The sequence below is a fragment of the Camelus dromedarius genome, chromosome 14 (genome assembly GCF_036321535.1).
Source record: "Camelus dromedarius isolate mCamDro1 chromosome 14, mCamDro1.pat, whole genome shotgun sequence".
Classification (NCBI taxonomy): domain Eukaryota; kingdom Metazoa; phylum Chordata; class Mammalia; order Artiodactyla; family Camelidae; genus Camelus; species Camelus dromedarius.
The window spans coordinates 17,953,158-17,981,054 of NC_087449.1; the positions used below are offsets into that span (position 1 = coordinate 17,953,158).

General features: G+C 36.6%; 2 protein-coding genes and 1 long non-coding RNA gene across 6 annotated transcripts in view; 1 reads left to right on the forward strand and 2 right to left on the reverse strand.

Moving 5' to 3' along the window:
• The window catches only part of NEGR1 (neuronal growth regulator 1), a 778,258-nt gene extending 752,076 nt beyond the window's left edge, over positions 1-26,182 (forward strand). For both annotated transcript variants that reach the window (XM_064493454.1, XM_010989031.3), the window contains one exon: positions 22,412-26,182. In XM_064493454.1, the coding sequence (XP_064349524.1) occupies positions 22,412-22,536 (125 nt within the window). In that variant the 3' untranslated portion in view covers positions 22,537-26,182. The remainder of the gene's footprint in view (positions 1-22,411) is intronic.
• Positions 3,097-27,897, reverse strand: part of LOC116156915 (uncharacterized) — a 244,873-nt gene continuing 220,072 nt past the window's right edge. For 2 of the 3 annotated variants that reach the window (XR_004140869.2, XR_004140867.2), the window contains 2 exons: positions 7,622-7,689; positions 3,097-5,490 (listed from right to left, as the gene is read on the reverse strand). This is a non-coding gene — a long non-coding RNA (uncharacterized LOC116156915). The remainder of the gene's footprint in view (positions 5,491-7,621; positions 7,690-27,897) is intronic. The other variant, XR_004140868.2, reaches the window with a different exon arrangement.
• Positions 8,551-21,325, reverse strand: LOC135322842 (uncharacterized). The gene is made up of 5 exons (XM_064493345.1): positions 21,297-21,325; positions 12,866-12,979; positions 11,270-11,438; positions 10,879-10,960; positions 8,551-8,897 (listed from the first exon to the last, which is right to left on the reverse strand). The coding sequence occupies exons 1-5, from the start codon at positions 21,323-21,325 to the stop codon at positions 8,623-8,625; spliced, it is 669 nt and encodes a 222-aa protein (XP_064349415.1). The 3' UTR covers positions 8,551-8,622.

A 27,897-nucleotide genomic window follows, 5' to 3' on the forward strand; every position in this document is an offset into this window, starting at 1 on the left:
TTTGCCAGAAGCACAAGCACCAAAAGCTGGCATCGCCATCCATGTCTTCTGCTGTGAAAATTACAAGAGGGCACTTGCAGTCTTTTGCAGCGTTATCCTATAAACACATATGCTGGGGCTGCCTTCCTCTCTGCCAGTAATTATATTTCTGTTTCCCTTTGCCCTTTCAATGTGTCTGTGTGTGTCTCTGAATCGTTGTTACATATGAGGGATTTGTGTGAGTGTGTGTGTGTGTGTGTGGTCAGTCTCTCTGTGTGTTCTTATGTTTGGCTGAATAATTCCCTTGGAGCACATCTCTCATTATTTGTCCTACTGTCTTTGTTGGCCATCATCTTTGTATGGCTCATACCAAATCTAAGTGCAGAACACTCTTTATATCATTGAATCAGTCTACTGCTTAAAATTCTGGAGTGTTGGAGTTAGAATGGAGTATTAACTTATTTTACAGCTGACACAATTCATTAATAGAGAACCAAAATGTATGTTTGTTTGCTTACTGAAATTTATTGACTATAACTCATTCACTCAACATTTAAGTACCTACTATATGCCAGGAATTGGAAACAGAGTTTGTTTTTCTTAATCTCATTTTTAAAAGGTGCCTGAAATACTATACATGTCTATTAACTTGAAACATAGCTAGTAATTTAAATATCTTTTAATCTATTGATGTATTGCCCTTGGTCAACTCTTTACAGAAAAAGTAAAGGAGAGGGGAGGGTATAGCTCAAGTGGTAGAGCGCGTGCTTAGCATGCATGAGGTCCTGGGTTCAATCTCCAGTACCGCCTCTAAAAATAAGTAAATAAATAAACCTAATTATCTCCCCCCAAAAAATCGCAACTAAATAAATAAAATAACATTTAAAAAAATAAATAAAGACTAACATATTTAAAAACAAAAAAAGAAAAGAAGTAAAGGATTTCCTCCCCTGCTCTAAACACAAAGTAAAAAATTTTTGGTCAAAGAATATGTAGAATTAGACATATATTTAACAAAAAAGATTAAGCTACGTTAATGCAAATAAATGCAAATCCATAATAGGCAGGAACGTAACCAATTAACCTTAATGTCAAAGAATTTTCTTCTTAGAACAAAGGCAGAAAGGACAGTCCACCCTTGGCTCCGTTATTGGCTGGAAATGCTTGTGCGGTCGGGCCCCCAGCCTTTGTGTTCTCTCACGCAGGAGAGCAGAGCGCAGTCTGGGCCATACGGGGGGCTTCTGTGTCTGTAAGGAAGACAGTCTCTGAGTTGGGCTCAGACAGAGCCCCAGCTGCCTGCATGTGCCTCTTTGTCTTTGAAGTCGCCATGCTGGGCATACAGGTACAGACATTGTTTTAGGTGCATTAGTAGAATACCCCCCAGTTATTCGGCGGTGAGCCTAGAGAGGCTTAAAGGAGAGAGGTAAGAAGCAGTGCAAACCAAGGAGCGGATGGAGAGGAGCTGCCACACGGCTGCCGCGTGGGCTTCCGCTCCTCCTCACCGGCGCTTCTTTGATACGGGATTTTCAAAGCAGGTGCTATTCTTACTGCAATCACATTGTCACACTCCATTATGAGGAAGCAATTAAGCCCATAATAAGTTGAGGTGATGTTTTGTATTTTTTTTTTTTAATCTCACACAACCGTTGATTTGTTAGCTTTTGAAAACAGATAGGAATTTTTCAATTATACCCTGCAAAGTACCTTTTCTCATTCTGAGTGTTTGAAAAGCAAATGTATCTTGGATCCAGTGCTTTTGTGTTTACAAATCTGGATATGATTTAGTAAGCTTTAAAGAGATAGCACACGCATAGTAAGGAAATCAGATTTACATAATTTTCTGCTTGCTTACAGGGCACAGCAGTTGAGGTTATCTGTTACATTTGGGAAGACTGTTTTAATGCGGTAAGATGAAGTACCACCTACAGGACACTTGATCTTGCTAGTCTGACTTCTTGAAATAAATTATGGGCTGATCTGTCATAGTGACTTTCAACATAAATTGCTATTATAATCTAAAGAAGCAATTCTAAAGGAGCCTGCTTTTTCACCTCATCTACATAAAAAGATTTCAGTTATTTTTGCGTTTATTCTTTCCTCTGGTGCAATTTATTTGCTGTAACTTTTCATGGCAGGAACAACAGAAATCCGTGCTTTGTTCACTTTATCCCATTCTTCTATTCATGCATGATGAGTAGCAAATAGCCGTTTAAATGGAGAAATGTACAAGTAAAAAAGTATGTTGGCTTTACTTTTCGTATATTAAAAAAAAATGTTTTCTAGGGGGATACGTGTGTGCCTTTTTCCCCACCGGAAATACAATCAGATTGTAACCTTGGGGAAATAGATGAGCCCAGGGCTTTAACTTTATCTCCTACACATTTTATTTATTTATTTATGTATCCTTGCAGCTTCAGTAGCTACTGTATATAATGAGTGTTATAGTCCAAACTTCTTTTAGTTGTGGGAGTGCAAATGAAAGCTAGGGAAACAGGAGGTCGCACAAAGCCAAAGGACTCTAGAGGCAGACCCTCTTATGAAATCGTGAGCCTCTGGGGAAGGTTTGATGGTTTTTTGTCCTGATTTTTGCTTTATGTTTTGTGAGCATTATGCTTGACTAAGCTTTCTGTCACTGTCTCTAAATTCTATTTGTCCAAATTTGCCACAGTGCCTGTTTTCTGTGTTATCTGTATTCATTATTGGCCCACAAAGGAGTTAGAAAATAAGCATGGTTATGTGCTTACTAGGATTAGTTATTCACTGATAAGTGTTCAGATTAAAGCATTTTATGTTTAAAACATGTGGGAGAGTGCACCCAGGGCTCCTGGTCAAGCTTTCCTCCTGTACTCTGGATAGAGATTACGTACATGTACACATTATCTCATTCAGGGCTCAGCACGGAATTGGAGTAATCTTGGATTTATAAGTGGCTCATGATTATTACCTTTTGACTCTTTGGAACAATAATACTGACCCCTTGGAGTCTCTGATTGGAGGCTTTTTTTTTATTGTTTGCAAAGGTGAGGAAAGGTTTGTAGAAAAGACAGAGAACAGACATAGCATAGGATTACAGAATGCCATCTAAACAAAAATTTGAATTAAAGATAGACAAATAGGTTCAAAAGGACATTTATTTGAAATTATAAAAGAAATTCCACCTTGCCAAACCTTCCCATGCTTTTTGGTCCCCCTGCTCCAGGAAGAACTCAAAACAGTCCCACCCACTCTGAAACACCCTTCCTGGTACTAAGAACACTTACTACAGGCACTGCTCATTGGATGCTCAGGCATTTTGCCTTGACATGTCTTTAGGTTTTCCATTTCTAACTTTTGTCTCTTTAACCCTTGCATTGCTTTCTGCAGTTGCTTGATATGTCACAATATGAAAGATCAATGATTGCTTTTGTTTTCTGTTGTAGCAAACAACTGCCATGAATGCAGTGGTTTAAAAGCAACACAGATTTATTACCTCACAGTTCTGTTCTGTAATCTTGAAGTACAATATGGCTCAACAGTTCTCTCTGTCTGATCTTACAAGGCTGAAATCAGGGCATCCACAAGGCGCTAGGGAAGAATCCACTTTCAGGTTTCTTTAGGTTGTTGTCAGGATCCAGTTCCTTGTGATTGTAGGACTGAGGTCTCATATCCTTGTTGGCTGTTAGAGGCTGCTCTCTGATTCTAAAGATCACTTATTCCTTAACAGGTGGGCCCCTCCATCCTCAAGCCAGCAAACAAGTCAAATCCCCTTCAAGGTTTTAGTCTCTTGATGTCACCTTCTGCCACCAGTGGAGAAAACTGCTTGTTTTTAAAGAGACGTGAGACTATGTTAGGCCCACCCAGATCATCTCCATATTTTAAGGTCAACTAACATGGACTTTAATTACATCTGCAAATTCCTTTCACAGTAATACCAAATTAGTGTTTGATTGATCAACCAGGGGATAGGAATCTTGGGAGATGGGGTAGGGGTACCTGTGATACCCAGCAATTCTGTACAGAGTGGGTACTGAATAAATATTTCTTAAATGAATCCATAAATGCATGCATGAATGAATGACTGACAAAAGACACTTTTAGAAGTCAGATAGCTCACCACATCAACTACTGGTAGATAAAACTGAGCCTCCAAGTGAATAGAATTTCATTTTACCTGAAGAAGTTAGTTTGAGGCCATTACAGTTCACCTCATGGCCATGAGTGAGTTGACTGACCACCCGAAGATATCCTAGTCTTTGTTTAACAAATGACAACCAAGTTAAGAGAGATTTTTTTTTTCTTTAAAGATCTGATTATCAGCACCTGAAAATTATGCCCTGGAACAAAATTGCTTTTACAAACTGATTTATACGTGACAACTAGTTATCTCCTCTAGCACTCTCCGTGACCTATGGGTATTAACAACCCCATCCTACAGACAGAAAATTGAGGTTCACAGTACATCAGTATTTTGTTGAAGGTCTTAATTCTTTTTACTAAAATTTTCCTAAAGCAATTTACTTTGCAAAAGAAAAAAAAAGGGCATAATTATGTAATCAGAGAACTAAATGAAGTGAAGATTTATTTAAAAAAAAAAAACAAAACAGTACTCTGGGCAGTCTTCTACATGCCTTGCCCAAATGTTGATAATTATAATACAATTGTTATTCTGGTCTGTATTTAACACTGGAAAGATGTCACCTCAGGAATTAAAACAGTAAGTTATCTATGTCAGGTAAAAGAGTCTAGTTTTCCCAGCATCACGTCTAACCAGTTGGAAAAGGACCAATGCTCGCTACCTACCTGTGAAGTGATCAAAAGGTAGTATCTTCAAATGAACAACATGCAATTAAACACATCTCTAATTAGCACCTAAGAAATAGTGACATTCAACTTTTTCTTCCCAGAGTTTTGTCATTTTTCCTTATTTTAAAAAAGCTTTTTAAATCTATTTCTTTCAAGATTCAGTGACCTGGAGATCTAACCACATTTACTGACTCAAGATTTCTTTTCTGTAACTTAAAAACAAATCCAAATGCAATCCAATGGTATAAAATGCACTTTAGGATGGATATGCAAAGGATAATTGGAATTACTGGATTCATATAATTTAGTAAACATACCTAGGAATAGAAAAGGACTCAAAATACCCGACATGAAGAGATGCATTTGCAAAGCTCTAAATTCAATATGTTTGTGTTTCTGCTGTTGCTTTCAATCAGGAAGTCCCCCTAGGTGGATGACTCTTCCCTCCAACATTGTTTAAGTTTCAGTGTCATTTCCACCACTCACCTTGCTTCTTCCCAGCCACTCCCTCTCACTTACAAAATCCCTTTCATAATATGTTCATATGATACTGCATTTAATTGTCAGCAAATAATAAAACAAGGCTTTCCATGAGTTATTTTTCTGCAGCTGCTAAGCCCAGATTTAGTCTAAGGCAGTGTTCATGGTCCTGTAAATGACTTCGAGCTTGACCTCGGTCCCTACCTTTAGCATCAGACTGAAATTTCATGGGAATTGTCACGTTGTTTCCTATGAGATAAAAATGGCATTAAGTTTGTCATAAAGAAGGAAAACATATAAAAATCATGATGACAAATTAAGAAATACTGAACTACTCAATTTGTGCATTTCATTGAACATTCTAAACCATACAAATTTGAATGAAGTTTTCAATACACAAATAAACCAGTTCTGTAGCAATAGATGCTGCCATTGTATATCAGACATTATGCACAGTGAAGCCAGCTGCATCAAAGAGACGGGGGAACTGGGATTTGCTTTCAATGTTAAATTGAAATTCAAAAAATTTATTATTATTGCTCTGTAATAAACAGGAATTCTGCTTAATGAAAAACTCTGTTTGTATTATTGGTGAGTTTCTTGTTCCTGATTCACATGTGGATAAAGCTGCTCTATTACTCTTTATAAGCTGACAGCTGCCATAATGCTTAAACTTAGCAAAGGCTCATCTTGCTCATATGCGAATATCACAAGAATAGTTTAAATAGGATAGACAAGAACTAGTTTAATATAGGGGGAGATTCTGGTAAGATTAGTAGGAACATGCACAGTGCTTATTACATTCTTTTTATATCCCTTTATCTTCAGGAAAAAAAAATTGTGTAACAATGAGAGATTAACATTTAATATCTCGTAACTTTTTGGTGAAGGGAGAAAATAATCATCTGTCTTTTCCAATTTTAAAATTTAAAAAGTACACCCAGGTGCAATTATGTAGCCCAAACCTTATTACAGTAAGACATGTTTCTAAGAATAAATAAGAAAGGAGATGACTTTACGGTTGCTTTCCTTAAGTTCTACACATAAGCTTACAAGGGATTTAGAAATTCTTTTTGACCATTAGAATGATGCTGCATTTTCTTATTAATTGTGATAATTAAATTTAGTGTGAAATGGAAAATGTGTATCAGAACACATGTATTTAAGTGCAACTTTCTGATTTCATTAGCAATTACTTTCAGATATCGGTATACCAGGAAGGTGGAGAAATGTTACTGCATTAAAAACAAAATAACACATTTCTTGTCTTTAAACAAAGCTTTGCTCTCTGGTAAGAATTTATGGTTCCTTTAATCCCGTTTTCATTTTTTAAGTTTTAAAGTCCTGACCCCAAGCATGAATAAGAAACTGAAGCTGGTCCTTCACTTGAAAAACAAAAACCCCGCATTTTATGGAAGGATGTTCTAAATAATCTTCAGATTTTATGTGTGCCTTTGAGAATCTGGTGAATCAAGACATAGTCTAGACATAGCCCCACCCACTGTGTCTTTGGTCCTATCTGACCTGGAGGGCTGGTGAGAACACCTGGAAACTGTGTGGCCCAGCAATGCTCAAGCCAAAAGAAGGGCAGGCAGAGATAACAGTTTACAGAGCAAAGCCAGCAACCCCATCCGACCAGGGAACTCAGGGTGTGGGTCAGCTCGAGTTAAGAAAACAAAGAGCTTACTGGTTTTAGAACTGCTTTTCCTGCTGAGCCTGGGCAAGGAATCTAATTCATAACCGTGCTCATCACTGAATGTGGCCTTCAACCTGCCCAGCCAGGGAACCTAACCAGAGCACACAGGAAGCTATGCAGCCCATCCAGCAGTCCTGTGTGCAGAGGCACTTGAGCAGAGAGCACAGCCCACAGCTTTCCCTGAGCGCGGAGCAGAACTGGTGGTCTCACGTGACCAGGGAATTCAGGGCACGCTCGGCCTGATTCAGGCCCTCAAACAACAACTTGTATAGGGCAGGGCAGGAAGACTAATTCACAGCCCCACCTATTACTAAATATATTACTGACCAACTAGTAAGTCTGACCAGAGAATTCAGGGAACCTCGGAGCACATCTTATAGCCTCTCTTGGGTAGGGAACCAAGCCAGCAGTCCTATCCAAGTGTTCTCCGCCAGTGCAACACTCCCCAGTCCCCGTCCTCAAAGCTCAAAGGGTTGTCTCACCCAAAATAGACCCTAAAGCGAACCCTACCTACTCAAAGACATTTCCAGCAGGTACACCCAAACTGACTGGTCAAAACCTTTCTCTGCCAAAGCAAAAGTTTAAAGAGGGACCCCATCACTCAAATGTAAGGAATCAAGGATCATGAAAAATCAGGCAAATATGACAACACCTAAGGAAACTAATAAAGCCCCAATAACTTACCCTAGAGAAATGGAGATCTGTGAACTGTGAAAGAATTCAGAATAATCGTCTTAAGAAAGTTTAGCGAACTGTAAGAAAACACAGACAGACAACTAAATGAAATTAGGAAACCAATGCATGAACAAAATGAGAAGTTTGACAAGGAAATAGCAACCATCAAAACTAACAGAAACGAACAGGTATCTGAGAGTTGAAAAACACAACAGCTGAACTGAAGAATTCAGTACAGAGTTTCAAAAGTAGACATGACCATGCAGAGAGAGGATCAGCAACCTGGAGTACAGGACCCTGGAAATTTAACCAGTAAAAGGAGCAAAAGGAAAAAGAATGAAAAAAGGAGTGAAGAAAGCCTACAGGAATTATGGGACACAATGAAAAGAGACAATATTTACAAGAAGGGAAATCCAGAAATAGAAGAGAAAGAGTAAGGGACAGTAAGGATGCTTAAAACAATAATGGCTGAAAACGTCCCTGACCTGGGAGGAGAAGCGGGCAGCCAGATCCATAAGGCCCAAAGAGTCTCAAATAGTTTGAACCCAAATAGGGCTATAGTGAGACACATTATAATTAAATTTTCAGAAGTCAAAGACAAGGGAAGACTTTTAAGATCAGTAAAAGAGAGAAATTATATACAAGGGAACCCCCGGAAGATTATTGGCAGATATCTCAACAGAAATTTTTCAGACCAGGAGAGAATGGGGTGATATATTCAAGATATTGAAAGAAAATAATTGTAAATGAAGAATTCTGCACTCAGCAAAGCTATCTTTCAGAAATGAAGGAAGAATAAAGACTTCCCTGAACAAACAAAAGCTGAGGGAAAGCTGCTTTCAAGAAATGCGAAAGGGAGTTATTTGAATAGCAGTAAATTAACATCATAAAAACACAAACAGGTAGCGTAAATCTCACTGGTAATGGTAAATACATAGTCATAATTAGATTCTACAATAGTGGTGCATAACTCACATCTCTAGTTTAAAAGTTAAAAATAAATAACCCAATTAAAAATAGGCAAAGTACCTGAATAGACATTTCTCCAAGGAAGATATATGAAAGGCAAAGAGGTATGTGAAGAGATGCTCAAGATCACTAGTTATTAGGGAAATGCAAATTAAAACCACCACAAGATAGAACCTCACACCTGTTAGAATGGCCAGCATCAAAAAGATAAGAGATAACAAATGCTGGCATGGATGTGGAGAAAAAGGAACCATTGTATTCTGTTGGTGGGATGGTAAATTGGTATAGTCACTATGGAAAAAAACTTTGGAAGATCCTCAGAAAATTAACAATGAGAAGATGGATGTTAGCTGATCCTATTGTGGTAATCATTTTATAACATATGTAAATCAAGCTGTCAGGTCATATACCTTAAACATATACAGTGATGTATGGCAATTATTTCTCAGCAAAACTGGGGGAGAAAAGATACATGGAATAGCTCTCTCTTTTGACTAATAACGGCTCATAGGAGGAGCAAGAATGTTTTGCATGTGGCAAGAAGAGTGAACCAAATATTTGCTGACTGTAAGGGTGCACTGTTGTAATCATTAAGGCTATTAGACAAATATCTTGACTATGCTTGTTCTGAGAGCTTGGGAGGACTGCATTTTTCCACCTGCTTTGAAGATAAGTATGGCCAAGTGATTTGTTTTGTCAGTAAAATGTGTTAAGTCAGGGCAAAAGAAAAAAGAAGAAAAGAAATATTATGAGCTTCATATGCTTGATGGATGAAAAAAGTCCAAGTTGAACACATAAGGAGAGATATAAATGAAACATATACCAGCTATAGATCTTGGAAATTATTTTAAACATTTGATATTTCAAAATAATCATGTCACTGTTACCACGTATATAGAACAAATTCATTTTGTATCTTATTGGTTGCCGTGACTAAAGTGATATGTAACTGTTGTATAATTTACTAGACTATAAAATTATTTTGATCATATTATATTTAGAAACATTTTAAGGTTGTATTTGATACATTCAATATTAATAAGCAAGTGAGAGTTATAAAAACCTGAAACAAGATACTAAATAAATTAACGTGGGCAGTTCAATGTTCCGGAAAGGACAGCAGACTCAAAGTCTAGAAACTCTCATTAATTCCCTGTGTAGCTCTTTCCTCTGTAGGCCTCAGTCCCTTCTGGCTTTAAAATGACATAACCCTAAAACCTCTTTCTCTAACTAGATTTCAGATTTGATTATACTTTGACAAAGGCTAATAGAGTCTCAAAGTTTCTTTAACCCTGGAATTCTAATATCTGATTTGGTGAAAATCATCACTTTTCTTCTAGAGTAGAATGTTTTGTTTCAACTTGACTGTAAATTCCTCAAGGTCCAGGACTAGGTCTTGTTCGTCTTTGTATAATCAACAGACCACAATGACTATCACAGAGGAGATGCTCAGTAAGAATTTGCTGAATAAATGTGATTACTGTTATAAAAATCAGTTACTCTGAAGTTACTCATTTTATAACGTATCTAAGACTGGTTTTCCAGTTTGAGGTTTAAGAGTATATATTTAGGTTAAGAATAACTGAAAATACTGCTAAAGTAGAGGAATCTCTCAGTAAAGACTTTCTTTGTCTTAAGAAATGACAAGGCTTCTCCTAGTGTTTTATGATCAAAGGAACTGTGGATATAAACTTCTCAGCTGATAGACTGAAGAACTTCTCAGTGCAGGCCCAGGAAGTCTTATTTCAGTTACAGTCAAAAACTCTTTCAAATAGTAATGTAAGTGGCCAAATCTGCAATATCTAAGTGAGGCAGAGCTAAGGTCTTCTAATGTAATAGTTGAAAAAATTCCCACCTTTCTTCTAAAATACCTTGATTAGTGTCCCAGGGAAATTATAAGCAGTGTATTGTCTTTATTTCTTAGAAAGAAAATCACTGATCATACTTTATAATCAACATGAATCCAGATTGCAGAATATTTTCGTTGCTAGAAACACAATGCAAATGTATTCATCTTTTTTTTTCCATCTTTGCTAGGCCATCTTTCGGATAAGAATTCCCTGAAGTGTGATTTTTGTGTGCATGTCCCCAAGTTCCTTTCATAGAAGTTCTATATCCCATTTTCCCATTTTAGAAGTTGGATCACCTTGGGCAGAAAATGTAAGGCAAGCTGGACACCCAAGAAAAGAGCATTTTGATGTTGTCGGGGGAGGAGTATTTTATAGCTGAAGTCATAATAAAAATATAAGAACCATGAGTGCTTTAAAATATTTAAGAAATACAATAGGAGACAGAACTTTCATTAGGCAATGTTGCTGGTGTGGCAAAACCCAAAATGATGATAGTGTGAAACAGTGGATAATATTCCTGGGATAAAATCTATGAGGAAAAAAATTATCAGATTTAATTAAGATTTTAAGACCCCTTTTTCATTTTTAAGGGTATATGCCTGGTAACAGTATAATTAATACCAACCTCATAAAAGTGATGCAGCTGAATTATCGTGAGCCAAGAAAAGTGGAAGCAAAGTGATAGGATAACTGTTTACTTTCCATTGATTTACTTATCCAAAATTAATTTATTGCACACCTACTATGTGCAAATCACCATGCACTCTGGGAAATATGAAGTGGCACTGGACACAGTTTTGATAACCTCCAGTCAGAATGGCCATCATTAAAAGTCCACAAACAATAAATGCTGGAAAAAGTGTGGAGAAAAAGGAACCTTCCTATACTGTTGGTGGGAATGTAAATTGGTGCAGCCACTATGGAGAACAGTATGGAGATTCCTCAAAAAACTAAAAATAAACTTACCATATGATCCAGCAATCCCATTCCTGGCATATATCTGGAGGAAGCTCTAATTCGAAAAGATACATGCACCTCAATGTTCATAGCAGCACTATTTACAATGGCCAAGACATGGAAACCACCTGAATGTCCATTGACAGATGAATGGATAAAGCAGAAGTGGTATATACATACAATGGAATACTATTCAGCCATAGAAAAGAATGAAATAATGCCATTTGCAGCAACATGGAGGGACCTGGAGATTATCATACTAAGTGAAGTCAGTCAGACAGAGAAAGACAAGTATCATATGACATCACTTATGTGTGGAATCTTAAAAAATGATACAAATGAACTTATTTACAAAACAGAAATAGACTTACAGACAGAAAACAAACTCATGGTTATCAAACAGGAAAGAAGGGGCAGGGATAAAATAGGAGTTTGGGATTAGCAGATACAAACTACTGTATATAAAATAGATAGACAACAAGGTCCTACTGTATAGCACAGGGAGCTACATTCAATATCTTGTAATAACCTATAATGAAAAAGAATACATAAGATAATATATTTGTGTCTAACTGAATCACTTTGCTGTACACTAGAAACTAACACAACATTGCAAAGGAGATTCAAGGGAGGGGGCAAGTAATGGTTAAAGGGTCAAGTAAGTTATCATAGAGGTAACCCTGGAACTAGCTTCTTAAGGAGAAGGAAAAATATGTTCTATAGCAGCTGGAAAATTGGCAGGAAGTGGAAGAGGGTGATTCCGAGTAGAAGAAACAAGAATTGCAGCCCGGGGTTTAAAGGGTGCACTTTGCTCAGAGTATTGTGATCTATTTAGAGTACTCAGAGAGATTACATATGAAGACTGTACCCCAGCACACAGAACAGCTCACTGGGCATAGTAAATGCTCAGTAAGTATGTATAGGTACTCAAGCATTATTTGTTTAATGAATGAATTTTCTGATCTGTACCTTTAGAGCCGTGCTTTTTACAAGGAGCATATTGTTGGCGTGGTTACCATTTCACAGGTATAGGACTTTGAGGTACATGTGACTGGATATTTCTTTTTGGGCCAAGGTAGAGGCTTACATTGGTATATCTTGTATAAATACTAATGCATCTTAAAAGCTACCATTTAATGAACACATAAATTCGTGCTGCATTAAGCACTTTACCTAGCTGGCTCAGTTACCTATCACACCAACACTATGAGGAAAACATTTTTGTCCTCTTTGATCAGCTGGAGAAAACAGGCACAGAGGTGCTAAGCGGGCAGTGGTGTTCTTGATTGTTACAAATATGGTCTCCATCCATAACTAACAAATTCAGATAGGAATTACAGACAAGAGGGGTTCTTTAATGGTTCTCTTGGAGTGAGTGAGTGTGTGTGTGTGTGTGTCTAACTCTTTGTTTATGGTATGATGTCTTCAGAGACATCAAAGAATACAAGATTCTTCCTTTCAATGGACTAGAACTGACCTCCCTTTGCAGTGGTAGTCAAAGTTTTCCAGTCCTGGATTGTTGACTGATGATATTACCTTGTCCATAATGCTGCTTTCTTCTTCTTGAGCTTTATAGTGAAGCCTCGCTGAACTGCAGAAATTAAAATAATTAACCAGTAGTTCTCTGTAATAAATATTCTGACAGTGCCAATCACTTCATCAAATCCTGTGAGTGGTACAAAAGTAAATGAAATATGACCATTGTTTTCAAGGAACTTAAACTCCACTGAAAGAGAGGGACACCAGAGTGGTAAGGTGTAAGTAAAAGCAAACGGCTGTGGGAGAACAGAGGAGCTGGCAGATGACTGCCAACTAGAGCTAGCTGGTAGTTCCACGTGGGAGTGGAAGCACAGAGATTCAGCGTACCTGAGTGCTTGTCACCATTTTTGCCTCTAAACTTAAGCATGTCATTCAATCTCCACCAGCCTCAACTCCTCAGCTACAGAAGTGAAGGTTTGCACTAAAGGGTCCTCAGTACCCCTTAGAGTTCTGGCAGGTTCTAACTTTGTGAGCAGATTGCGTTTGAGACGGGCGTTGAAAGATGGGTAACTCTTCCAACTGGAGAGCTGCAGAAGCCTGTTCCGAATGAGGGCAGTGTGTGAGCTAATCTGCAAATGAGGCAAAGGCCTGGGCACATCCTGAGAACGGAGCGCCTCCGGGCCCTGGGTGCCTGCCCGTTAAGCGAGCAGCCAGCCAGAGGGCTGGAGAGGTAGCTTTGGGAAAGATGGTATTGAATTCCATACAAAGGCATTTGGATTTTATTAAGGTTCTTTTTTTTTAATAGCCAAAATATAATGGCAGTGATTAGAGAATCATTGAGAATAACTGAAAATCAATCTGCGGCATAACAAGTGGAACAATTTAAGTAAATCAGAACTACAGGGCCAGATAATCACTGGTCTTTATTGCATTTGAAAAGCTAAGAAAAAAACTGGAAGGTGAATGGAATATTCCAGAAAATAAAAAAGATAATCAAACCTTAAGAGATTCTTTATCCTTGATGCTAAAAGAACACTGATAAAGAATAACAGAAAAGAAGCTGGTTTGGGATAACCTTCCTAATGCAAAAGCTGAAAAGAATACAATTCAATAAACAGGAGAATTTGATCATAAAAGTTTTAAGTTGAAACACTTACATAAAAACTAAAATAATTTCACACTCATATAGTTCCACATATATCATCCTACAAACTCCTTCAACTTGCGAAAATGTTTACCGGTTTGCAATTTCACCCATTTTTTACCACACTAGCAATGTCACATTGATGATACAGCTGATGGCAGTGACTATTAGTGACCTTAAGAACACAGCTGGGTTTCTATTTTTATTTCTGTAAAACCCTCTTTCTTCAGCTAGACGATGTTTAAAGGGCCAGACTAAAATCTATATAGTCAAGGCAGTTTGTATTGTGTGTTTGTGTATGTGTTCACCAACAAAGCCAGTCTTAAAAACACATTTCCACACTTCCACCCTCAGGTACACGAAACATGTAATGACACTTACAAAGAAACCCATTTGCAAACCAACCTGGAACGAATAACTGGACTTTGCCCAAGTGCAAAGAACCATTTCGGGTTAGACAAAATTGCCTCTCTTGGGAACACATTTCAAAACAGAGCGACTATAGATTCATGTAAATCACTTCTGATTTGCCAAAAATAGAATAAACAAAAATATCTGACAAACTTAAAAGATACTGATGAATAATACAGGCTTCACAATTTTTTTCAGTGACTGTGGAAGACAGAAAAAAGGCAGCAGAATTTGTTTCTATTTGGGTGATTGCTTACTTTTTCTCTTTCACTCAAATTAGAGGTAATAGTCTCAGAGAGTTTCATCTGGCTATTTGCAGGAAAAAAGGTATTTATCTACCAGTAGGCAGATTTCTGAATATAGGTAATAACAGAGACAAATATATGTTTAAAATTCCTAATATAGTTGACACTGAGCAAATGGGAATGTCTACTGTGAACTTTGGCAACATGGCTATTTTGCAGGCAGAAAAGGATTCAAGGATGATGGTCTGCCAGAGAAACAGCTTAGCAGTTGCTAAGAACAAACTGTCAGGGAATTCCACGAGTCAGAAAGAGAAAGGAGTGGTGTGAGTTTCCTGGCCATTCTGCTCATCGTGTGTAACACAAAACAAAGATCTTTTATGTGAAAATAATTATCTTATAAGTTTATGCTTGTGAAAGCTCAGTTTGTAAAAGATGCTGGAACTTCCTGAAGATAGGCATTTGGTTTTTGACAAATGAAAAAGTAAACATTTTTGTTAGAATATGTATCTAAATATGGATTTCTATAACCTTAGGCCTCTCATTTGAGAAAAGTGCACTAATGTGCACTTTTATCTCCTTCCAAAGGAGATAAAAAAGAAGGCTGACTGGCAGGAGTTAGAAGTCATTTATCCAATCCTTTCTCTTCCCAAAGTCGAGTGACGCTAGCCGTGGTAGGGCTCACAAGTTATGCCTTACTCTACAGGTCAGAGAACTGCTTGAGAAGAGGACGAGGCTATGTTTGTTTTTCTGTATTCCATGAAACAGTGTATAGCACAATACAGGGGTGTTGAGTAAAATAATAGGAAAATCTATACATCAGTAGCCCTACCACAGGACAACCATGCCACTCAGGCATTTCCCAAGCCCAAGCCTGGGGGAAGAAGCAGCTCCTGGAGGGTCTGCAGTATGGGAACAAGTGGTATCGACACAAACAAAGCTCTCCCCCCAGACACCTCTGATCCCTGGGTGTGAGATGGTAAATGAGAAGACATGGTTTGTGCTGGGTCTTTAGTGCAGTACATCCCATCTTAGGGCGTGGGCCATTTTATTGCACAAGAAATAGCACAGGAAGGAATAATGAGATGATGTCACCGGTGCTGAGACTTGCCCAATTCATCCAAACGCTATAATCAAAAGCTGTGCATCCGGTTGTAAAGCAGATCCCATCCCGGGCCTCCTCTCCTTCTCTCGTCTCCACCCAGTGTTTAGGCAGAATTAAGTGATACAAAAAATGTAGGTGTGATCTGAGCCTCTGGTGTTTTATTCCTAACACCTGCTGCTGGTATTAAGGGGTGGATATTGCTAAAGAGAGAATTAAACCATCTTTCAAGCAAACTCCTCCCACTGTATGTAATGAGACAGAGTTGCACTGTTTTGGATTGAATCAATGGTGCATAATTTCTCAGTAAACTAATATGCACTCTATTTTGAATCCATGTTAATCACTTTCTTTTATTTGAAATCTAATTTAGGTGTAAATCATTCACTTCCCATTAAGGTTTACGCTTCCTCAGTAAAATGTAAGTTGAGGCCAGGTTTTTCTTACGGAAGCGAAGTTACTGTAGCTAAATAACTCCACCTAAGATTGCAACAAGAGTCTCAAAAATATGACTCAAAGCTAGTTTAGCTAAAACTTGAGTAATTTAAGGAAATTGCCTAGGCAAGTAATTGGTATTATACCAAACTAAATATTTCACAGTTACATTTGCTTTTTCCTAAAAATAAAAACTGGAGCAATACAAGGGGAAACTGCCAAGACTGAAAATAATATGCAGCAGCTGTAAGTAATTGGGAGTGATAATCATAATTAGACAAGATGTAAGATATGTATTAAAGCTCAGATTGGAGCTTCCTGTTGGCAACTGGGAGAAATCCCAAAGGCCTGGACTCTACACGCAGCCCACACACTTCTGCTTCATGCCCGAGAGCCTCTCTGAAACCAGACTTGGCGTCAGCTCAGCCATGAAACCACTCCCACAGCCATGCACCATACTGTTCCCCTTGGGGAAACAGGGAGGAAAAAGAAGAACTCAAAGAGGTCATACTCCCTGCCTTCCAGGAGCCTGCAGACCAAAAGAAACTGGACAATTATCTAGCAGTAACTGGCATTAAATAAAAGTCCTCTGAAAGAAGCCAAGATAATGAAGAGAATATTTCTGTAAAATAAAATGGAGAGACAGCCTTGTAAGACCAGAGGAGCACTGACTTAACCATGTGTAGATGAAGAATGAAGTAAAATATGCTTGTTCTACAGAAAACATCTCAAGCTAAAGAGAAAGCTCTATGGGGACAAGAGCCATTTCTGTTTTGATCAGTGACTCAGAGAATGCCTCGCATGTAGCACACACTGAATTTGCTAAATGAACGAGCAAATGAGGAGCGTTTCGCTAACACTTGAGGGAGTGTTTATCGTGCGTTAGATGCTATACTGGGTGCTTTAAACATACCGACACATTTAATCTTGATGATCACTTTTGAGCTACTACCAATCCTCATTTGCAGATGAGAATGCTGAACTCAGCAGTTAGGAAACGCGCCTAGGTTAGTCCAGGTAGAACGAGGTGGAGCTGGACTCTGAACCAAGCTCATCCGGATCTACAGTCCATGTACAATGCACATTTTATCTTAAACTAGAATGCCTTTAGCTTTACTCAGGAAATGGGAAGAATAACAACCAGCCTTTTCTGTTGTTTGTTCTAAATTCTCATCTATAAACCACACCGAAGTGGCCTTCCTGACATACCTCATTTCATTCCTTCTTTCTCTTTTTCTTCAATAAAGTGGTGAACTTGAAAGCATCTAACACATTCCTCAAAGGCTGAGTATTCTCATTCTCTCTCTGTTTTAAATCTTCACCCTTCCCTTTTCTTTCTCCTTTCCTTCTCAATTTAAACATCTTTCTTGCTTCTTCTCCTCGAAACCAAAGACAATGAAATAGGTAGTAGGAAAGAAATGGAACAGTTTCCCCCTTCGACACTTTGCCTTTTAAAAGCAAGATATCACAGAAACAACTACTGAAATAGAGCACTTCATCAAAATGACCTTCAATTAGACAAACGCATATTTAGGAATATTTTTGCACATTTAATTCAATATACACCTGTTAAACATATTTGATATAAGATACAAACACACACATGACAAGGAGGAACATTACATAATTTCAATATGCTTATAGTCCAGTGGATTTTATATATATATATATATATATATATATATTTTATATATATATATATATATCTATCTTTCTACACATATATAGTATGTATATATTATATATTATATAGAATTTCTTATAAAAAAGGAAAGATTTATGAAATCAGGTGTAACCAGGAGGCTACCAATTAATATTAGAGAGATTGGGGGGGCCTCATGGAGGAGATAGTATTTTAGATCTTTAGGGAAGAAGAGGACTTTGAATAGGTGGAGAAGGAGAATGGGAAGGATGGCCATTTAGGCTTAAGGATGTAGCATGTGCAAATGACAGGGAATACTGGAAATACTCTGTATGTTTAGAAAATGGCCCATGTGCGTGGAGATAAGAGTGTGTCTGAGTCTGGATAAGTTGACTGGATCCAGATAACAGACGTCCCTGAGTGCTGAGCTACACAACTTTGGCTTCCCTCAACAGGCAGTGGAGACCTCTGAAGCTCTGGGGCAAATGTAGGCGTCTACTCTTGCCCACGCTAGTACAATCTACTGTCCGAAGAAAAGTCAAGCTTATATTTAAAAATATCAGTTAGCCTCTTCTGCATAAAACTACCCTATGGCTTCTCATATCACTCAGAAGGAAACCAAACCCCTCACTGCAGCCCAGCTACACCTGTGATCACACACCCTCTCCCTCCTAATGTTACTCAGGATGAGCCGCAGAACGATATTCACACGCAACTAAAAACATGGCAGGAAACATACAACAGATCTGACCATTCCAGAGGCACAGCTGGATGTCTCCTAAGAAATTCAGGACTATATTTGGGAGCCCTGGATTCATCTACACTCCCTTTTTCTGTAAGAGGATGGTGCTACAGAGTTCAATGCATGCTCTTGCCTTATGTAATCTGCCTCATGATCTATCTTCCTGGTCCTGCTCAAATGCTAAAGGAAGGTATTCCGACTCTGTACAGGTCTTAGAAGGTAAGAATGAGCCTAAAAGTAGGGAGGGAAGAAAATAAAATATGGGTCATGAAAGACAGTATTATTCTGAAAAAGGAAATCAAGATTTGTGTCCGCTTATGTGTTTATGGCGATAGTATTGGAAATGGATATGAACCTTAACATCATTCAACAAATATGTATTGAACACTTACCAAGTATCATACTCCACTTCCTGTACCAATGATAAAAGATACATAATAAATCCTGACTTGAAGCCATTCTTGGTCTAATGGGGAAAGACAGATATGTAAATATGATACAATAAACATGTAAATTCAATATTAAATATAATACCAAATTAATTTGTCATGTGGGATTTTTAAGATATATGACTTGGCATTAGATATCTGACCTCACATTCTCTTAACTAACTTTGGTTTTTATTTTTTGGCCCACTAATTGTAGCTACTCTATATTCTATAGACCATTTTCTATAATAATTGCAAGCTAATGATGCAGCAATAGGCTCCTACTTTATTTTAGGACTAATGGAAGTGTTGCATTCACAAACAACTAGAAAATACACCCATTTGAGATATCCATGGAAAAATATACTGTTAATTGCAAAGTAATATTTAATTTTTAAGTACATTATTGATAGACATTTTTCATGTCTAGGACAAGAGGAGGCTGAGTAGAAGATAAGGCACATTGGGGGGAAAGATGGCATTTAAGGTATATGATAAAAAGGAGTATATATAGAGATAAATGAAACTGAGTAAGGAAAAGACCTTACCTACTTTATTAGATATTGTATTCCCAGCATTTAGTACAGTTCCTAGTACCTAGTTCAATACATATTTGATGAATGAATGAAAGAACAAATTGGTAGGTTCTCTAGTTTATAGATGAGTGGCTTGCTTCAGAAGAGATTCTATTTTGTAGGAGAGATATATTTCTTTTAACACTGACCTATTTATGTATTTAATTGAATTGTTTATTAAACAGATATCTCTTGAGCATCCACTATGTACTAGACCTTGACAGACTTTGTGTCCGGAAACCCGATGATAAATAATACATGACCTAGGAGGGTTTACAGTCTGGTGAGAGAAACAGATATGTACACAAATATTTGCAACGCAGTATGCATAAAAAGGAATATATATTGTGACTTAATGACACAATAGGGTAGTCTGCTCAGCATGTTGGAGAAGGAGAGGGGCTCAGGAAAGACTGTCCCAAAAGTGCATTTTAAAGGACAAATAAGAAGTTTTGAGAGTCTTTTATACTCTACCCACTTCATGTACTATTTAATTTGTCATGATAATAAAAATATTATCTTTGCTTTGTGTACTTGGGTTTTAAGATCTATTTCTTATTTATGAAGTCATTTTATGTGCTTTGCTTGTTATTAGTCCTTTATTATTATACTGGGTTTACTGCACTCAAGATTCTTCCAAAACAACAGCAAAAATAACTCTGAAGTAGCTGTCATTGAGAAGGTAACAGACCAATTAAATATTTATTTATATTAAAAAAACCCCATCATACTAGGTCTCGAACAAGAGGAAATAATTAAAAGAGTTTCGTGGTTTTAAATTAGACTCCTTATATATCAAAACTTAAAAAGCTATCTGTTCAACAATAGACTTACTTTCTTCATCATTTTCTCATTGTTTAAAACTCATTTGTGATGCAAATAGAAGCATCAAATAGTTGATTTTGCTCCGTGTTTACTAAAGAGTGGTAGTCTCAGCCCTTGAATCTCACTCACATGGAATCAACCTGTTGTAATGCCAAGGAAACTCCCTGCTGGCAGAGACCAATGTATCTTTCATCTCCTTTTATTCTTAGAGTCGTAAACAATGTAATTTATTCTTCCAGTAACATGGAAATATAGTCATTGACGAAAGTCCCATTAAAAACTAGCTGCTGGTAATTCAAACTCAGTGTGACTGAAACTGCTCCTGGATTTGAGTTACGAATTTGGGGGTGAAATAGTATTTTTTTAATTACATTATTCTACCAAGAGACAGTGCTTGAAATCTAGGTTTCATTAAGAAAGGCAGTTAAAAGTACGTTGGCGGAGCTTTTTATTATTACTATTATTATTCTTAGGGTAAATGAGAATCAGTCTCAAGCAAAGCTGAACATGCCTGCGATGTTCAATTTCTGGAACACAATAAAATTCACATTCAAAGAGGCAACTGTCCTCTTGTGGAACAAAGTGGAATCCATTCTGTAGACTCCCACAGTATCCCAAACTTGGTGAATCTCTAGGTGAACTCTCTCAGTGAAAATTCAACTTGACTGTTAGCCAAGTACCAGATGAGCTTGTCTATATATAAAACTGTGATCTTTCTGATGTATAAATGTAATCATACAATTCAACAGCTCCAAATTCTCCAATATCTCCTTCAGTATAAAAAGCTAAACCTTTTTTCATTACAGTTGAGGTCATTCTCTCTGCCTAGAGTTTCAGTTCTCTCCACTCCAGTCCTCAAACTTCATAGTCCAGCAAGACTTACCTGCTTTTAGATCCTAGAATACATGCCATGCTCGCTCTTTTCCTCATCCCTTTGAACATCTTGTTTTCTCTACCCAAATGATGGTCCCCTTTGGTAAAAACCTCTGTTAAAACATCCCTCCCTTACCCAGGCAAATTTAAATACACAAATTTTCTGTGTACTGCAGTTTGCATATGCAATTGTAATATTCCTAGGAGTTTCAATATCTTTCCTTTCCTCAAAAAAAAAAAAAAAAAAAAAAAAGAAAAGATTGGTAGAGAGAATCTCTACTTTGTTTTTCCAGCATTTAGTATAGTATTTGGCCAATAAAATAGATCCACAAATAGATGCATGTATATATGTATAATATCACTTAGATGTGGAATCTAAAAAAGCAGAACTTATAAAAACAGAGTAGATTAGTGGTTACCAGAGGCTGGAAAGATAGGGAAAGTGGAAGGATATTGTTTAAGGGTAAAAACTTGCAATAGATAAATAAGTTTTGGAGATTTAATGCACAGCATAGTGATTATGGACAACAATACTGTATTGTAACCTTCAAGTTACAAAGAGAATAGATCTTAATTGTTCCTACCACAGAAATGATAATTATGTGATGTGACAGAGGTGTTAGCTACCACTATGGTGGTAATCATATTGCAAAATATAAATGTGTCAAATCAACACTGTTGTACACCTTAAATTTACACGATGTTATAGGTCATTTATATCTCAATAAAAATAAATTAAAAATATACACATAAATGAATATTGTCCACTAATATAAATATTTACAATGCATATAGGAATAACAATAATGTTAGTCGCTGTTTATTGGGTGCTTAGCATGGGTCCAGCCCATTGCAATGTGCTACATGTGCTTCACGTCCAGTTCTCACTGCAGCCCTGCCAGGTGGATTGTCTTATTTCTATTGTGCCCTTGAGAGAAAACTGAAGCTCAGGGAGGTTAGTCCATTGAGCCACACATCGTCATCCAGCAGAACCAAGTGTGACTTAAGTCTGTCTGACTCCAACGCCAGTGTTCTCCCCAGTAAGCCCGGTTGCCTTTTGATTATTGTTAAGACCTTGAAAGACACAAATTAGATTTTGATTTATTCTTTTCCATTTCTTTCCAGCTCCAAGTACAGCCCAGTATGGAATTACCGGGAGCGCTGACGTTCTTTTCTCCTGCTGGTACCTTGTGTTGACACTGTCCTCTTTCACCAGCATACTCTACCTGAAGAATGCCATTCTACAATAAATTTAAAGACCCATAAAAGGCTTTTAAGGATTCTCTGAAAGTGCTGATGGCTGGATCCAATCTGGTACAGTTTGTTAAAAGCAGCGTGGGATATAATCAGCAGTGCTTACATGGGGATGATCGCCTTCTGTAGAATTGCTCATTATGTAAATACTTTAATTCTACTCTTTTTTTGATTAGCTACATTACCTTGTGAAGCAGTACACATTGTCCTTTTTTTAAGACGTGAAAGCTCTGAAATTACTTTTAGAGGATATTAATTGTGATTTCATGTTTGTAATCTACAACTTTTCAAAAGCATTCAGTCATGGTCTGCTAGGTTGCAGGCTGTAGTTTACAAAAAACGAATATTGCAGTGAATATGTGATTCTTTAAGGCTGCGATACAAGCATTCATTTCCCTGTTTCAATAAGAGTCAATCCACATTTACAAAGATGCATTTTTTTCTTTTTTTGATAAAAAAGCAAATAATATTGCCTTCAGATCATTTCTTCAAAATATAACATATCTAGATTTTTCTGCTCGCATGATATTCAGGTGTCAGGAATGAGCCTTGTAATATAACTGGCTTTGCGGCCCTGCTTCTCTTCCCTGTAAGTTCAGCATGGGTGTGCCTTCAGAAAATAATCATTTCCTCTTCATCTCCAACTAATGCAAGTGTTTTTGCCAAATTCTACAAATTGAAAGCAAAAATAAACAACAATATAAACTACATCCTGTCTATAAAGAACGAAGGAGCTATCGGACTGTAAAAAAAAAAAAAAAAAAAAATCTCTTCCCTCATTTCCAGTAGGGTTTTGAGGATTTTGCCCCACGATAACTCAGTTTTGTGATGAAAAACAATTTAACTATCACAGTACAGGTAAATTTACTATATGATTTCTTTAGTTGTAGCTAAATGTTAGATCCATTTGGGAAATAATTCCCTTTAAAATGATAGCACAGTCCATCCAAGGGATTGCCTAGCAATACAGCATCTTTCCTTTCATTATTCCAGACCAAAGTTTTTAAGATGGTTTGTCAAAAAGGACACAAAGTCCAATGACCTAACATTACATGAGTCGGTATGCTCAAAATTAATTTGGTTCTGTGGCAGGTATGATCTATATAGTGTTCCTGTGGACAGGAGCATTTTGCATATTTTCCATCTGAAAACATCACTCAATCGATAGTTTGGTATGCATGTTATATTTTTAAAAGTTCCAAAATATAGTGTAACAAATATTCCATGCTGGTATGCAGCAAAGCAATCTCTGAAATAACTAATTCTGCAGTAAAATCTTTCTCTATAGCCATGTCAACTCAAACAAGAAAGACCAAAAAGAAAAAAAAAATTACCATGCTTTTTTCTTCTTACATGATATATGTAAGCTGTGTTCAAATGACAAGACACCAGTGATGAGGAATATCTTAAAATATATTAATTATTAAATTATCATAGATATTAAATTATTTCTGTCATAAAGAATGAAAACTACATTTTTGGAGGAAAATGCTGTTTTACTCTAAGAAGTATTATATTACAAGAATAGTTTGATGGTTTTACTCTTTACTAAAGAAAGACCATAGCCTTGAAAGCCATTTTGCAAGTTTGATGATGTTACCAATTTCACTATACCTAGAGAAATTTCTGCAAATAGTTCCCTTTTGCAAGTCATAATAACAACACAAACCTACTAATTTAGTTAGAAACAAGAGATTTCACAGAGGTTGTACATATTTAAGATAGCTAATATCTTGCTCTGAAAGAAACGTAAGTAAAATTTAGTCCCAAAGTACACCATAAGTCTATTTTAATTAGAAATATGAATCCTGAATGAGGAGGCATAAACAAAGTTTCCACAAATGGCAATAATATAGAATGCTATTAAATGTTCACTGTAATAATTTATTACATTATTTTGACTGATATATTAAGAAAGGGTTTTTTTTAAACATATATGGCATTTTAACTTTGATTATCATTGATTTGCTTTTAAAAAATATTCTTTGTGGAATTGGTGAGTAAGCTACAAAATACTTTTTGTGTGTATTGCAGCTTTAAAGTGGCACACTCCATAATAATCTACTTACTAGAAATAGTGGTGCTACCACAAAAGTGTTAACCATCAGTACCATTGTTTGGGAGAAAGAAACAGATCAAGAATGCATCCTACACAGTGACCGCTTTCCTAGAGTTAAAAATACCTCCTCTTTGTAAGGTTTGTAGGGTAAATGTGAGGTAAATTGAGGTATAAACTATGGATGAACCAAATAATTAGTTCAAAGTGTTGTCATGATTCCGAATTTGTGGAGTCTGGTGTTTTTCCCATAGAATGTGACAGAAGTACAGTCATAGCTCAGTAGCTATATGTATTTGCCTTTATGTTAGAAGAGACTTTCTTGAGTGACATTTTTAAATAGAGGAGGTATTCACTATGTTTTTCTGTATCAAGCAGCATTCCTAGTTGTTAGGCCCCTGGACAGAGTGAAATCACGAGTATTTATGAGTTCAATATTGTTCAAATAAGGCTACAGTATTTGCTTTTTTGTGTGAATGTATTGCATATAATGTTCAAGTAGATGATTTTACATTTACGGACATAAGAAACGTCTGATTACTCCATTTTATCAGTCCTGATTGTACAAGATTGTTGCAGTTTCAGAATAGCAGTTTTATGAAACTGATTTATCTTTTGATCTATAACAATTTTTTCTAGCTATTCATTTCAGCATTATATTTCCACGGGTTTCATTTGTGGGACTCCTTTTGTTGCCCCTGAATTTTTTTCAAAGAAAGAAAAAGGAAAAAAAAAAGAGTAGTTGAGAAAGGAGAATAGAAAGAAAAGAAAAAGCTTTAAAAGGGAAGGAAGTAAAGAGAGAAGGAAACAAGAAAGAAGGAAGAAGGGAGGAAGAAAAAGAAGGAACGAAGGAGGGAGGAAAGAACTGAATATTTAGGTTAGTTGACTCAATTCATTTGCATTCTTGATTTAACTGCAAGTGGTGTAATTATGTTTTACAATGATCCCATTTGAAACATAAGTCCTGTTACACCAGTAAGTTCCAATTATATAACAAAAAGTACTGCCCAGATCACACTATTGTGTTTTGGGGGGACACTAAAAGATTTGCGTGAGAGAATGTCAAACTTAAAGTCACTTTGGGGAGAATTTAAGCTTAACTGAGAAATTAATGTTTCATCATAACATTTAAGCTATATCTAGAAAGTAGACTGGAGAACTGAGAAAATTACCCAGATAATTCAGGACAATATATATATATATATATATATATATATATATATATATATATATACATAAATACCCCAGTGTGTGAACTCAGAAAACTCTGAGAAATTTATCAAAGCCAATCATCTATATTGATCAAATTTACTGAATTATTGTTAATTTATCCATTGTGCTTAGCTTTGTGACACAGCCAAAAGTTACCTATTTAATCTTTTCAATAAAAATTGTTTTTTGAAATTCAGAAATGATTTAAAAAGAGGTCAGGTTTTTAACTATTTATTGAAGTATGTGGATGTACAGTATTTCAATAGATATGAATATGAATAAATGGTATGCCTTAAGATCCTTTGAATATGTATTTACTTTAAAGACTGGAACAAGCTCTTCCTGTCTTTTAGTAAAACATCCATATTTCATAATCTGATGTAAAATATGTTGTACTGTTTCCAATAGGTGAATATAAAGTCAGTTTATCAATTAAAATATGTATTTGACTCATTTGAAAGCACTATTAGTTTAAGAGAAAAAAAGGAAGAAATAGTAAACATACTTCTCTATTCCCTTCTTCATCTCCTGCTGCATCCTCTGTACCAGACTCACATCTTTCAGGTACTCCAAAGCCAAATAGGGTGAAAATGTTAGATGCTACAGTTTAAAAGGGATCCACTTTGTAGCCTTTCTCTCTGTTGCTGATTCCCAAAAGGTTTGACAAGCTGAACTATATCTAGTCTAAAGAAGAAATTTTCTGGGAAGATTTTTTTTAAATCAATTATTTAGGACTTTTGCCAGCTGAAATACATCAGAGTTAGCAACAGACACTGATGATGAAATGCTGTTGGTTTTATAGGCTAAACATCTGAAAATTCCAGTGCCTATAGATGTTGGGCAGATAGGACAATTTCATAACACAGCTGGGTATAGAACAGGGAGTACACACTCCACCTCAAGACATTTCGATACAATTTCAGTAAAAATGCTTTGCTTTCCAAACAAAACATAATTTGGCTGAAAGCCCATACTTTGTGACTGCTATAATATGCAAATGAGAGCCACCCCAAATGAATGATTTAATAAGCCCTCTCCTCCAAATCTGTCCGTTTATGATCATCAACCAAGTAAAAGAGAACAATATGGTAGATAAATAAAACAACAAACCATGAAAAACATACTTGGTGTAATAAGCTATTTTGAAATATGGGTGTTATTGCTATTCTGGGAAAACCGTGTCTACCAAACCCCTTCCCTTCCAAAAGAGAATGAAAATACACACTAATAAACATCTGATTTTCCCACTGGCTCATTATTTCTCCATTTGTAATTTCTATTCTGCAAACAATCCTATGGAAACAGAAGCATCAACTCTCAGACCCTGAAAACTAACATATGAAGTAGAACCATTTTTCTCTGAACATAATAGGTCAAAAAACAGATACTCCAAAATGACATCCAGGTATTTGGAAAACAATTACTTGCTTTTGCCTAGTAGGCAGAAATTAAGAATTTTAAGAGAAAAATTTCCAAGAATAATTCATTCAAGATAATGGAATTGGATTCAAACACCAGAGTGTCAACGTACTCCCCCTGAACTTCCTAAGAAGCATTTACCTTCACGTTCATAGGCGTTTTTTCCTAATAATCCCAAATTTGATGAAAGTATTTAGGAATTGACATACCTAGTAGAAAAAGAAAAAGTTGGCAATGAATCAAATAAATACTTTCTAATCTTCCTGGAGAATAAGAAAGAAGGAACGGTTTTCAGCCTTCTCCCTAAAAGCTCCTCCCACAGTCCCCCTAAGGCTAACGTGACTCCCTGAAGCCCTGCAATCAGAACCGCGCTCCACCTCAGAGACAGACGGGCCACAGCAGTCTCTACATTGAATTTTACCATGGCAGAGTATTTTAGCAGCCATTAATACTCAACTTTAAATGCACTTTAAAATGTTATTATTGTCTCATTGATGATGAAAATGAGATTCAGAAATTTTAAGTCTTTTTCTGAAGATTACACTTCTACTAAGTGGCAGATTTGAGCCAAATGTGCAGAACAAAATACTCCCAATTTGTATGAATTTCCATGAGCTGTCTTAGAAATAGATATGATCACATTACTAGCTTCACAAAAGATCATATGTAC